At 56.5% G+C, this 13,299-nt stretch overlaps 2 protein-coding genes across 2 annotated transcripts in view; both read left to right on the forward strand.

Moving 5' to 3' along the window:
• The first annotated feature begins 924 nt into the window (after positions 1–924).
• ZNF683 (zinc finger protein 683) lies at positions 925–6,524 on the forward strand. The gene is given in 7 exon segments (XM_007111329.2): positions 925–1,038; positions 1,663–1,819; positions 1,822–1,866; positions 3,206–3,900; positions 5,006–5,134; positions 6,151–6,442; positions 6,445–6,524. Coding segments are annotated over 7 exon segments (1,512 nt in total).
• A 6,074-nt stretch (positions 6,525–12,598) lies between these two features.
• Positions 12,599–13,299, forward strand: part of CRYBG2 (crystallin beta-gamma domain containing 2) — a 25,023-nt gene continuing 24,322 nt past the window's right edge. Inside the window, exon 1 of the mRNA XM_028487577.2 lies at positions 12,599–12,752. Coding sequence (XP_028343378.1) covers positions 12,730–12,752 — 23 coding nt within the window. The 5' untranslated portion in view covers positions 12,599–12,729. The remainder of the gene's footprint in view (positions 12,753–13,299) is intronic.

The raw sequence follows: 13,299 nt of genomic DNA on the forward strand, positions 1-13,299 counted from the left end.
TCCCCAGCCAGAGGGGACTTCTGCCGAGCCAGGTGAAGAGCCTCACCCAGGCCGCCTCTCCTTCTGGGGTGTTCTGAGACCTGGGGCAGTTTGGGAGGAGTCAGGGAAGAGGGAGAGGAGACCGGGTTTTGGAGGAAGGAGACACCCGTGTGAGGGTGCCAGGCTCCGAGGGGCACCGAGGGTTAAGGAGGGTTATGGGGGGAAGGGGAAGGGCCTCTGGACACTTGCCGAGCTGCGTGGTGCCTGGGCTGCGCGGCCCTCAGTGAAAGCAGCAGAGAAGTGAGGCGCTAGCCAAGCAGACAGCTGGCACAGGGCAGCCTCCTGTCAGGCAGTCAGGACTGGGGGACTCTGGGTCCGCTCGCTCAGACCGCCCCTGCTGAGGAAGCTGAGCCCAGGAAGTCTGGGTGGCAGGACACTGGGGCTTCCTCAGCGGCCCAGAAAAGCTGTGTGGATGAGCTGGGGGGCAGGGGTGCCCCTCACTGAGGAGCCTGTAGTAGGTAGAGTCTTGGAATAGCTTCCCAATTCCCTGTGGCCCTGAGGAGGTCTGGAATGTTTCCTCAGATCTCTGAGCTCACCTGGAAGTACCTCCATGAGGACCTTCCTCTCTCCTCTCTTCCCCAGGGATGGGGATCAGGCCAGCTCTGCTCTTTGCCTCTGATTGGCCAGTCTCCATTCAATCCTCTTCTTGCCCCTACCAGGAAAGCATCATTGGCTTTGATGTCATCGCTGAGAGAGTCCTTTCACATCAGCCAGTCCAACCCTCCCAGTTTACAGATAGGGAAACTGAGGCCAGGAGGGGCAGTGACTGACTCAAGGTCACACGGTGGTTTCCTGGGAGAGCCAGCCCTCGAAGACAGGCTCTTATTTGAAGGAACTTCACTGCTCACCTGTGACTGACCTGTCTTCCCAGCAGGTAGTGGGGGCATGAAGGGGGAACCCGCTCCAGAGTGGGGTTGTTGCCACAAGGCTAAGCCCCTGGGGAGCACAGGAGGCTCCCTGTCCCCCAACTCGGACTTCCAGCTCTGCCAAGGCGATCAGGTAAGAAGCGGTCCCATCCCCAATTTTGAGGCCAGGCTGCTTCTGGAAGGAGGGGATGTTAGGAGGGGGAAAATCTGAAGGGACCTAGATTCCCCTGGTCCTGAGCACCCCTACCCCAGCACATCATGGGAATGTGCCCTTGGAAGTGCCAGAGACCCTCTCCCGTGCCCCAGGGGCTCGACTCTCCTGTGAGGCATGAGAAGGGACAGGGCCATGCAGGAAGCTTGGCTGTGTGACTGTGACCTGGGCCTTAGAGGGAGGAGGCGCAGGGCCCTCCTGTGGGGTACACAGTCTTTGATGAGGATTTTCGCTAAGTTCACCTTGGCTCCATTCAAGTAGATAGTCTGAGGGTGGTCAGGAAGGAAGGGTAGGAGGAAGAACAAGGCTGAGTGAGGGGTTCTGGGACAGGGGGAGGGTAATCCTGGGGATGGACGTGTAGGTCCCTTGGGAACGCGGATGAGGGAAGGGGAAGCCATTTGAGTGACAGACGTGGTGGAGGTGGGTGTATGTTGGGGGGTGGTCTTAGCTTCTCCTCCCGCTTTGGAAATCAAACTAGGGTGGAACCATCCCAAGGGACCATCCCAGGGCCCTCCCAGTCCCAAGCCCCTTCCCCCTGCCCTCCAGGTCTTCCCAGCCTTCAGGTCACTTCCAGACACAGTGGATGCCCATGGCCCATCCTGTGCCAGCTGGCTGTGCCCCTTGCCGCTGGCACTAACCAGGTCTTCCCTGCTGGCCTGCCCTCAGGGCCTGGACGTATACCTGTGCACCCTCAAGTTGGCACCCCGGGCACAGCCCCGCAGTGTCTCAGAGAGGATGCCTTGAGCACAAGTAAAGCCCAGGGCACGGGGCTGCACCTTGGTGGAGGCTGGAGGTGGGAAGCACTGTTAGGTTTGGGGATGAGAGACGTTGCGGACCCAGTGTCACTCGTGAGGACAGAGCCTCAAGCACACGTTACTGCCACACTGTGAGCTGGAGCTCTGCCTGGGGGTGCGAGGAGCTCTCAGGTGGTGACACGTGAGCAGAGGTGTGTAGGCATAGCTATTCCCGGCGGTTGAGAGTGGCGCTTTGTCTGCCTACAACGTTTGAGCTAGAGGGGCCTATTTTATAGGACAGGAGCCCTGACTGGGAGTCAGGGAGTCGGGGGTGGAGTCCTGGTTCTGCCCTTTCTGGCTCTATGACATCATGGAGGCCAGTTTCTTCTTCCACAAAAGTACAATCTCACTAACCTATGTTCTACGTTTATTGCTTACGATACACCATTTCCTTATGCAACTCGACCTGGAGGGCAGGGACCATGCTGCTGTGTCCTTTATTTCCCCAGCACAGAGTAAAGCAGCTCAGTAAAGCTGGTTGAGTGAATAAATGAGGATCCAAGCAGACAATCTACTTTTTAATCTTTATACATATTTAGTATTTTACTTTATATCACTCCCGTTAACTCCTACCTCACTGGCTGTGGCACCTCAGTCTCCCTTGCTTGCTTTCCATTACTTACCTCCTAAGTCTTCCCCTGCTCAGGAACTCAGTCCAGAGCCGCCGCCTCATCCCTCCCCTCCCCTCTCCTCCCCTGTTCCCATCTCCTCTTTTCTCCTCTCCTCTCTCTTCTTTCCCCCCTCCTCTCCTGTTCTCTTTATCTAGAGTAGCAGTTTGAAAGAACTTCCTGCAATAATGGAAATGCTCTGTACTTGTGCTGTCTGATACCATACCTACTGAGCCTTTTAAGTGTGGCTAGTGCAAGTGAGGAACTGAAGTTTTTACTGTACTTATTTTAATCAATTTAAATGTGTCTGGTGGCTACCATTTTGGACACAGCAGATCTAGGACCACATTTTATGGGATCTCATTTGGGCCCATGGCATCCAGATTTATGTCTCCAGCTCAGGCTGCTCCGTTAATCTCCAAACCAATTCACCCAACTGCCCACTTGACTTCTCCATCTTTACGTCTAATAGGTTTCTTGAATCGCTTTCTCTCTCTGAAATTATTATGCGCTGCACAAATTCTAGCCTCTTTTATTGGCAAGGGCTATTGCAGACCAGGAAAGCCCAGAGAGGGGAGATGCCGTGCAGGCTAGAGCCCTCTCTCAGCTCCGAGCCAGGCAGGTTGATGCAGAGCAGAACTTTACTCGAGTCTGTGCGGCCCTGAGCGTCTTCCCTTTCCTGCTCAGGGCACCAGCCACCAAGGCGGTCTGCCGGCTCCTCCAATGGCGAGAAACTCACAGCCAAGTACCCTCTGAGCAGGGACAAGATGGGAAGCCAGCTGGAAAGAGCTGGCGAGGGGTCCCCCGGCCCATCCTTCTCTCCTCACAACAGCTCTGCCCCAAACCCTTGGCAAGATAAAAAGAGCCCCAACCCCTTGGCTTTCTACTCCTGGCCCCCACCCACCCGCATTTCCAAAGAACTCCCATCCCACCTCCGCCCATTCTATCCTGCATACCCACTTCTCCTGCCCTCACCTTACCTGGTCACCTGTGGGGGCCTACCTTCTGTACAGTGTCCCCCTGTCTTCATGCTGCCCCAGAACACCTCCTACACCACCATGGCTGTGCTCAGCTTGCTGATGAATGTCTATGAGGCCGGGCACTCCAGCACCCAGGGGGAGACCCTGCGTCCCTACCCAGGGGCCTCTCAAGCCTCTGGCCAAACCCTACCCTCCCAGGCCTGGAATCCAGGCTCTGCAGCTGCCAGGACCGACTCCACAGGGCTGGAGCGTGCTGGCTGGGCGGTTCCAGCAAAGTCGGCCCCACCGGGCTCCCAGGCAGGCTCTTCGGCGCTGCCTTATCCGCTGAAGAAAGAGAATGGCAAAATCCTGTACGAGTGCAACGTGTGCAGCAAGAGCTTTGGGCAGCTCTCCAACCTCAAGGTATCTGCCTCTGGGCTCCGTGGCTCCCCTCGGCATCCTTCAATGACCCCCCTCCCATCCTACTTCTAGAATCAAGGACCTTACAGCCAGAAGGAACGCCTGGGCAACCTCTAGAGCCTATGACCTTGGCTGGTTCATTTGGCCCCTCAGTTTCACATTCGTAGAGAGGAGTCCTCTCCACACTAAAAGACTGTCTATGAGCTCCTCTCACTTAAGTTAAAAATAGGGAAACTGAGAAAAGATTTGCCCAAGGTTACCTTGATTTAATGGTGCAGTCAGGTCTTGATCTCAGTCTCTCAACATCTAGGGCAAAGCCCTTTCTTGAACAACCATCCTCTCTGATTCCCAGTTAAGCCTCCTCTTGTTTACTTATTTGAAGTTCAGGTGGGGGAACAGGTAGATTTTAGTGAGTCTAGACCACAGACCTGACAACCAGTCTTTTTCATGTGGGATCCTGCACATCAGCGCTGTGCCGTAAGCATCATTATAGGCATCGTCCAGCAGGGGGCAACCATGGGCACATCTCTGTGTATCAGCAAAGACCGGAAGCTAGGCGCCAGTTGGCGCCTGCTGAAGTTGAGGAAAAGTTACTGGAGAACAGCCCTTCTGCATCCTCTAGGGCATGAATTCTTAAACTTTAATGAGCCTCAAACCACCTGGAGAGCTAGTAAACATGCAGATTCCTAGGCTCAGCCCCAGAGATTTTAATTAAGCTGGTCTGGGGTGGGGCCTGAGAATCTGCATTTCTAACACCCTCCCAGGTGACGCTGATGCTGCGGGTCTGTGGACCATACTTCGAGAAGCACTGCACAAGATATACACACACACACACACACACACACACACACACACACACGCAAGGGGTACCCCTCACCTGGCCTGCTGACTACAGCCATCTCCCCTCTTGCAGGGCAGCAGAGAGAGTGAGGGGATCCTGGGGAATGATAGATTGGCCTTCACGGAGGTGATACAGATGCAGGGGGATTGAGAGGTCTTGATGCCAAAAGGGGGCCCTATGGGGATGTGGGTAGAGATTTGAAGAGGATCCCTGGCCCTGCTGGAGGGCTCTGGGCAGTTGGCAGCATTTCTCCCACACCTGGCTCAGGTCCATCTGCGTGTGCACAGCGGGGAGCGCCCGTTCCAGTGTGCCCTGTGCCAGAAGAGCTTCACCCAGCTCGCCCACCTGCAGAAGCACCACCTGGTGCATACTGGGGAGCGGCCCCACAAGTGCCCGGTGAGACCATCCTCCCCCTCCCCTGTACTCTGCAGGCTGCGGAAGAATTCTAGGCCCCTGGGGGATGGCACCCGTGGCCTCCATTCCCCAACCATCCTGAGCAAGTGGAGACAGGACAGGAGGCAAGGGTTGGGGGGAAGAGGGAGGTGGAAGGGAAGGGCCAGGACATGGTATTGGAGGTCACCCCCTGGGCCTGGAGGGGAGAAAAGAGATGTATGTCTGTGGGGGGAGAAGAATGAAGTTAGGGGTCCTGGGGATACCCATTGCCTACTTCCCAGCATAGTTGGAAGAGTTAATGCTATAGTGTGTGCAAAGTATAAAAACACTACTTATAACATCAGCTCAATGTTAGCTCTCTCCCTCTTCGAGCCTCACCATGTCCCTTGGGAGGTCAGAAGGGCCCGGACTCTTTCCCTGTTTTAAAGAGGCAGAAATGAAAGCAGCATAGTGGTTATAGTCCGGGCTACCCGGGTTCAAATCCTAGCTCTGCCTCCAACTTGCTGTGTGAGTTTTGGCTAGTGGCTTCACTTCTCTGAGCCTCTGCGTTTTCATTGTAATATAGGAGTAGTACTTAGTCCTGCTTCTCCAGAGTCCTGGAGAAGACTAGTACACGAGACCAGTTCCTGGCATGTAGCAGCTCCCAGTAAATGTTAAGTACACCCACTGAAGCTGCAGCCCCACGCATAAGCGTTCTATGTGATTATCTCATTCAGTCCACCATACCTATGAGGTTAGGTATTAATACTCTCATGTTACCAATAAGGAGAGCAAGGATCAGAGAGGGGAAGTCACCTATACAAGGTCATGCAGGGAGTAAAAGAACCAAGATACTAACCCAGTCTGACTGGCTACAATCTGCCAGACACTGTGGGTCCCAGGGAGGAATCATGGGGGGAAAGCTTCCAGGCCTGCATTACAGGGAGGTGGTAGGGGGGTATTTTCAAGATGGGGAGGGGGAGCAGAGATCCTGGGTCAACCAGGTGGGCAGAGCTGATGCCAGTGCCCATTCCCATCAGATGTGCCACAAACGCTTCAGCAGCTCCAGCAACCTCAAGACCCACCTGCGCCTGCACTCAGGGGCCCGGCCCTTCCAGTGCAGTGTCTGCCCAAGTCGCTTCACCCAGCGCGTTCACCTGAAGCTGCACCATCGGCTGCATGCACCACGGCCCTGCAGCCTTGCTCACACCCACCTGCCCCTGGCGTCTCTTGCCTGCCTTGCCCGATGGCACCAGGGGGCACTAGATCTTGTGGTGGCCCCATCAGAGAGGCAGATAGACTGGGACGTGGACAAGGTCAAGGTGTCCTCAGCATGCCGGGGAAAGCAAGGCCAGCCAGCCTGAGCAGTGGTGCCAGGACTGCCCTGGGGAGGGGGCAGGGGCAGAGCAATTAAAGGATTTTCTCTATGATGAGTTGAGCCCTTCTGAGCTTCAATAGTGGAGGGGGAGGTCACCATGTATTTGCCAGATTTCACACCCCACTCCACCTGGCAGTTCAGGGAACACAGCCAGGAAGAGACTATGCTACCCACCGCGTGGGGTGGGTGCCTGCAGCCATCTACTCTGGCTGGGTTTGAGTTCCACTCTGTTTGGGACCCATCTGGGACCAGCCCCACCACCTCAGCTCGCCGATGGACAGTCCAGCCTTCCAGGTCGCTGCAAGGTGCAGACCGTGCTGCCAAGCACAGGACACACTGCCCTCTTTTCTGAACAGATGTTCCAGCACCTGCCCAGATGCCTGTCTTCTGCTTCCCGCAACGTTCTTGTCTCACAGTTCCTACATGCCCCCTCAGCTGGCACTCCCTGCCAGCTGAGTGTCAGCTGGCACGCACCTGCCGTGGTCAGGTGCGGCACACTCCTCCCTCTGTACATGCCAGGATCTGAGCTCCCTGTGGGAGAGGCAGGAACACACGATATCAGTGTCCACTCATGACCCACAAGCAAGATGTCCCCCTGCGTGTCAGGACCAGTCATCACAGAGGACAAATGGCTAAGGAGGCACCAAGCTCGGGGAAGGGGTAGAGGTCCTACAAGAACTGCCGGCAGGGAAGAACTGGCAGAGAGCCTGGGGAACTGGGACCCTCCGATGGTCTTTCTTCCTGCAGTCCCAGAGGATCCCCCAATGTGCAAGGTACACCCCCCCGAGAGTTAAGAGAGGTAGCACCAGGTGGGAAAGGGTACTGCCCTTTGCGGGTACAAGAGGCCCAGGTTATAATCACAACAGTAGCCATTATTAAATCATAATAGCTGGCCAACTTCCAGCAGGGGTCGCCGTTCGCATCCCTGTGGGTTTCGGATAGCCTTCCCCACCAGGGGAAGATTCCCCCACAGGCGAGATTCCCGCTGTGTCATAGTGTCTCCAGGACCGAGAGAGAGAACTCTCATAAGGGTCCACCATGGCAGGGTAAGGGCAGGGTCGGCGTCGGTCCCCACCAGTATCGAGGTCTAGGTTCCAAGCCCACCCTGTCACCCTTTTGGCTCCGCCCAACATGCCAACCAATCAGGCTAGCCCCCCCAATCACGCCCATTCCCGCCCCTGGCTCCGCCCCTGCGTTCTAGCCCCTCCTTCTCCGGGGGTCGGGAAAGACTCTTGGCTCAGTCCAGCCTCCTGGCCCCTTCTAGCCCCAGGACCCTCCTTTCCGGCCTACTTTGTGCAGGCCCAGCTTGAAGGCTTTCAGCACCGGGACCCGGTGGGCCCCTGGCGCTTCCGGAGGCCTAAAGAAGTAGCGCAGACAGGGCCAAGAGCTGGAGCGGGGCGGGGGTGGGGTGGGGGAAGCAGGGGGGGTGGCCCGGGTGGGGACGACCCCTGCAGAGCGCACCCCCTGCCGTGGGGCTTGGGCAGCATCTGGATCGGTCCTCACGCAGTGCCCGCACTGCGGGCCGGGCGCTGTTTGCTCAGGGGGGCGGGCCGGAGGAGGCGTTTCTCTGCAAATGAGCGGGATCCGGGTGGCCCCCGCGGCCCGGGACCAGTTAGGTGTCCTGACGCCCTGAGCCTGGGACCTTGCCCTTGCCATGGCCGAGCGGCGCGGGGGCCTGGGGGCCCTCCTGGCTCGCCGCCTGGCCGGGCTATGGGTCCGGAGGGAGTGCAAGGGGAAGCCGATCCTGGAGGAGGCCAGATCCCGGGATAGGTGAGGGGTTTGGAGGAGGGCCGCTCAGGGCGCCCTTGGGCCCAAGGGTGTGGGTGTGCGTCTTGGAGTGTACCTGATGTTCAAATAAGCCTGTATGAGTGTCTGGGAACATAAAAATACGTGTACCACGATTTTGGTTATGTGGACTTTATATTATAAAGTTCCTGTGCTTTTATAAAACTTTACAACAAATTTGCAGTTTCCTAAGTCTGGCAGGTGGCATGCCAGGGAACTCCTGATTTTCTCTCCAGAGATAGTTGAAAGGCAAATGTGGTGGCTCCTTCTGCCCCTGTGGACTTTGATTCTCTCATCACAGGCCAGTTTAGCTCTGGTCTTCACGTCCCTTTGTCATGAGTATGACAGGTTCCTGAGTTGGCTTAGACTGCACTGCATTCGCCCTTAAATGCCATGGAGAGGTTTCCCCTGTCATCTCAGATTGTAATAACATTAAACTTTTATTTGTCACTCGCTTGGTGCTGTACCTGGATTATCTCATTTAATCCTCACAGCATCCAGACAAGGCAGGTATTTTGTGTGAGTCAGATAAGGAAATGGAGGTCCAGAGATGTGAAGTCACCGCCCCAGTCACACAGCTGGGAAATGGTGGGGCTGGGACACAGGCTTAAGCAGTCTGACTCCAGGGCCCACATCGTGAAGCACTGCTGCTCTGTTGCTGGGAGAGATTTCAGGACTGCAAGCCAGGGGGCCGGAGCTCTGTCCTAACCCTAGATGACACTGGCCACGTGACCCCACGTGACCCTGAACAAATTGCTACATCTCTCCTAGCTGGTTCACTGTTACCTGATGTCTGAGAGGAAGGGAAAAGGCTCTGTGGGTGGCCAGGCTGAATGGCTGGGAGGGGCATAGCGAAGAGGACCCCAGTAGCTTACAGGCCCTGTATCTGCAAAGAACATGGCATGTGCTCTCAGGCACGGGGTGTTTGTGTCTCTGTGCAGTGACTGGGCAATTTGTTTCGATCTTATCATGACAGGGCTGTCTCCTGCCTGCCCTGGGAGGAGTGGAGGCTGTCGGTCGTGGTGGGGCCAGAGTGAGGGGAGGAGTTTGTGCAGCTCTCTCACACCAAAGAGAGAAGGGAGGGGAGGGCCTAGCCACCCTATACCTGGAAGCCTGGGTGGCCTCGGGTGCCCACACCCTGCCAGTGCCCTCCCTGGAAGTCACACCCCCTCCCTTTACCCTGTCTGGCAGGAATCTGCCCTATAGGCCCAGATGGCACTGCTCCTCCCTTTCTTTCCCCACTTGAGAGGAGGCAGGGCTGCGGGTGAGTCAGGGACAGGGAGGGCAGGGTAGGGACTCTACATGTTCCTGGGTCAGCGTGATGATACATCCCATGTGTGCACTTGGACTTGGTTCTCACTGGCTGTGGGAATGGGACTCTGGCCCTGAGGTACACGCCTCTGCTCCCTGCTGATTGCCTGGAGTTGGGGGGCAGAGTGTATGGAGGGGGCAGCCAAGGCACTTCCTCATCTTGCCCCCATTAACGTGGTGATGCCCAACTGACCTTTGGAGTGATACCATCCTAGTGTCTTAACTCCAAGGCTCATTAGCTGTGTGACTCCAGGCAAGTCACTTTACCACTCTGGACTTCAGTTCCTTAACTGAAAAATGAGGACAATAATATCTACCTTTTAGGATTATTTGTGAGGCTTAAAGGAGATTATGTAGGCCTGATACCTAGTGCTAAACCTGGCATAGGGTGGGCCTCAGCAAACGGCAAGCTTTTGAATTATTAGGGTACTGTCCTTTTTCTGTATTCTGGCCCTGATACAGGCCTAGTCCCCATTTTGGTCCCAGGCCCATTCCATCCCTGTCTCTCTGTCTCTGGAGGTGGAGTGGACAGTGGGGGAGGGAACAGAGAGGAGGCCACTGCATAGACCTCCCCTGCCCCACCCCCCCAACCCCCAAGATTTTAGGTGCTCATCCTGCCTGTGTGGGCCCTGAGAGACGAGCGGGGAGAGCCACCAGGTCTAGTCTGGGGGTGGGAGAGGAGGAGGCTACTTCATTCCTTTCCCTGTGCTTCCTTCCCAGGCCCTGGGGTGGCCAGAGCTGCCCTGACCTGGCCCAGGGCCAGGGCAGCACCAGCAGAGTCAGCCTCAAGGTAGGAGAGAATACAAGGGTGGGGGAGTATAGGGGAGCAGAAGCTCTGGGAGGGGCTGGGTCGGCCCTGAGAACCCTGACTTACAAGTTAGGCAACTGGAGTTCTCTCATCCCTCCTCTGCCACGGATTCACTGTGTGACCCTGAGCAGATCACTTCCCACTTCTGAACCTCAGCTTCCCCATCTGCAAAATGGGGACAGTAATGCCTCTTAGGGCTGTTGTGAGAAATAATGTAACAGATGTAGAACCTCCAGTGCGGGGCCTAGATGCTCAGAAAACAGCTTGCTAATGTCGGGGCCCCTGGGGGAGGCATGTAGGGGCAGTACCTGTTCTCAGGACCCCCTTTCCACACTCCCTCCTTTAGCTTGACCTTCCCCATCTTTGACCCCTTTTCCCCACTTCCTGGCATGGCCCCCAGGGGTGACGCTGGGCCGGTGGCTTAACCTTCTGCCCGCAGTTTCCCCATCATCAGTGGGGACCTGAGCCATGGATTGGACAGAGACAAGGTCCCCCACTCCCCACCCCCTGGAGGAGCAGACAGCTTCCTCTGGAGGTGGCTCAAGCAGCCCTGTGTCTCTCTGTGATCCTGAATACTATCAATAATTACTAGCATTTAATTGAGTACTGCTGGTACTCTGCATGGAGTATCTCATACAATCTTCACAGCACTCCCAGGAAGCAATATTTTTATTATCACGCCCATTTTACACATGGGGAAAAACTAAGATGCAAGAGGTATTGCAGCTAGAAAGTAACAGAGCTGAGAATCAAGCCCAGCTTGCCTTGCTCCGGGACCCCAGATTAATCATCCAACTCTCCTGTTTCTTGAGATGTTCAGCCTCTGGGGAGTGAGAGGCTGCATCTATTTCATAGATGAGTAAATTAAGGCATTTGGGATCAAGGGCCCCTGCTAGGAGGAATTTGACCCCAGACTTGGCTCCTCTGTTGCCAGGGACACAACCCATCCCTGAAAACTGGTGTTTTGGGTGGCAGTGTCCATTTGGGTCTGTGGTCCTGAACCCTCTCCCCTCACACCCACAACTAGGCTGGGCCCCAGGGGAAGACAGCGGACAGAAGTCAGTGTGGTCCCACTTAGGTGAAACCTCTTTCCAGGCTCCCTCTTGTCCCAAGAACATCTCTATGCCCAAGTACCTCCTCCCAGGTGTGTTTGGGAATCTCGGGCTGGGAGGGTACTGGGGAGTTGGCTGCAGGCTCTCTGGAAGCCAGGAGCGGGCAGAGGCCACGGGCATTTGTGGCAGGCATGCCCACAAAGCCCCTAACGCCCAGGGCAGCTGGTGCCAAAGGGCTGGAGGCCAGAGGATTCCTGGGAAATCAGCAGTTGGCCTGAGAATCAGGAGCCCTCACTGTGTGACTTAAGTCATGTCAGTGTCCATTGGGCCTCACTTTCCTCATGTGTAGAATGGGAAGGGGTGAGTTAAATGCTGAAGGGCCTTTCCAGAGCTCTGCCTCTTTGTCCAGATCTTGTGGCCTAAGAGGCAGTCTCTCCTTAAGGCAGCTCTGCTTGGTGTCAGAGCTCTGCTCAGTTTCTTCTGTGACAAGGAGGGCAGCCAGGGTGTCAGGGGTACCCAGAAGGCAGGGGAGCGATGCTGTCACCCGGTCTCTGCCTCTGCTTTCCCTCAGGCCCAAGCCCAGAGCCTCTCAGAGTTGGACCTTTGGGCAGGGAGCTGTGGCTCCTGGCTTTGGAAGCAACGACACAGCTCAGGGAGGTCTGCTGAGCCACTGGGGCGCCTACAGAGGCCAGCAGTGGACAGCGCCTCTGACCTGGCCAACTCTGCCTCTGTGGGGCCAGAGAGCCTGGCAATGGCGGTGACCTCAGCAGAGCCTGCTGGGACCAGGCGTCCCTCATGCCCACCACCAGCTCCTGGATGTTTGGAACAAGGATCTCCAGGCTGCACCTGCCTGCAACCCCCGTACACAGCCCCAGAGATTCCTCTGAGGCCTGAGCCACCCAGCAACCCGGAAGACGTGCGGCCTCGCCCAGCATCGTCCCCCAGGGCAGAGGGGGCAAAGGGCGAGCCTAGCAGCACAGGGTCAGCCCTGCCTGAGCCAACCCAGACTCTACGTGAGTGTCCCTCTGCCAGGAGGACCCGCTACCACATCACCGTCACCCTGCAGGGGCGTGGGCAAGCACCTGGGGAGGAGACTCAGGAGCCCAAACTGGTCCAACCAGCTCCCCACCCCTGCAGCCCTGAGGAATCCAGGGGCTGGCAGGAGCCTCCCCAGGGCCCCCGCCCCATCACAGGGTTCCTGGTGGACCTGCCTCAGGAGCCCCGGCTGAGAGCCCCACCACATCAGGGGAGAACAGCCCAGCGGCAGGAGCTCCAGGCTGGCCAGATGCCTGGGTCCCTGCATAGATGGTGAGTTGACTTCGCCCCAGGTGGGGCAACGCGGGGAGGGGAAACCGGCCTGGCTGCCCCCTCTTGGGTCTCTATCTTGTCTCTGGGCTTCTCCAACTCAAGGCCCATTCATTCAGTTCCCTGGGGGTGAGCTGACTCTGCCATCCCCTCCCCTTCCCAACTCGGCCCTCCTTTCCCTCCCCTCATCCAAAGGCTACCTCCTGGGACCCAGTGCTTCCCTATTCCTCTGTCCGCCTGAGGAGGGGGATATCCTGTCATGGACAGGATGGGGGAGGGATCACCTTATCCTCAGCAACACCCCCTCATTCCCTCGTTCTGTTCCGGAGACCACATTCCCAGCCTGAGAAGAGGCTCTCAGCCAAAGTGCTGTCTGTCCTGGGGCAAGTTGCTTAACTTCTCTGGGCCTTGAGTTGTCAGGTATATTTGGTAGCTGGAGATGAGGAAGGAGGAGGTGGTTACAGGAAAGTACTTTGAACTCTAAAGAGTTGGGCTGCTGAAATAGCAGGGATGATTTTTAAAATAAATTTATTTATTTATTTATTTATTT

The sequence above is a fragment of the Physeter macrocephalus genome, chromosome 3 (assembly GCF_002837175.3).
Source record: "Physeter macrocephalus isolate SW-GA chromosome 3, ASM283717v5, whole genome shotgun sequence".
Classification (NCBI taxonomy): Eukaryota; Metazoa; Chordata; class Mammalia; order Artiodactyla; family Physeteridae; genus Physeter; species Physeter macrocephalus.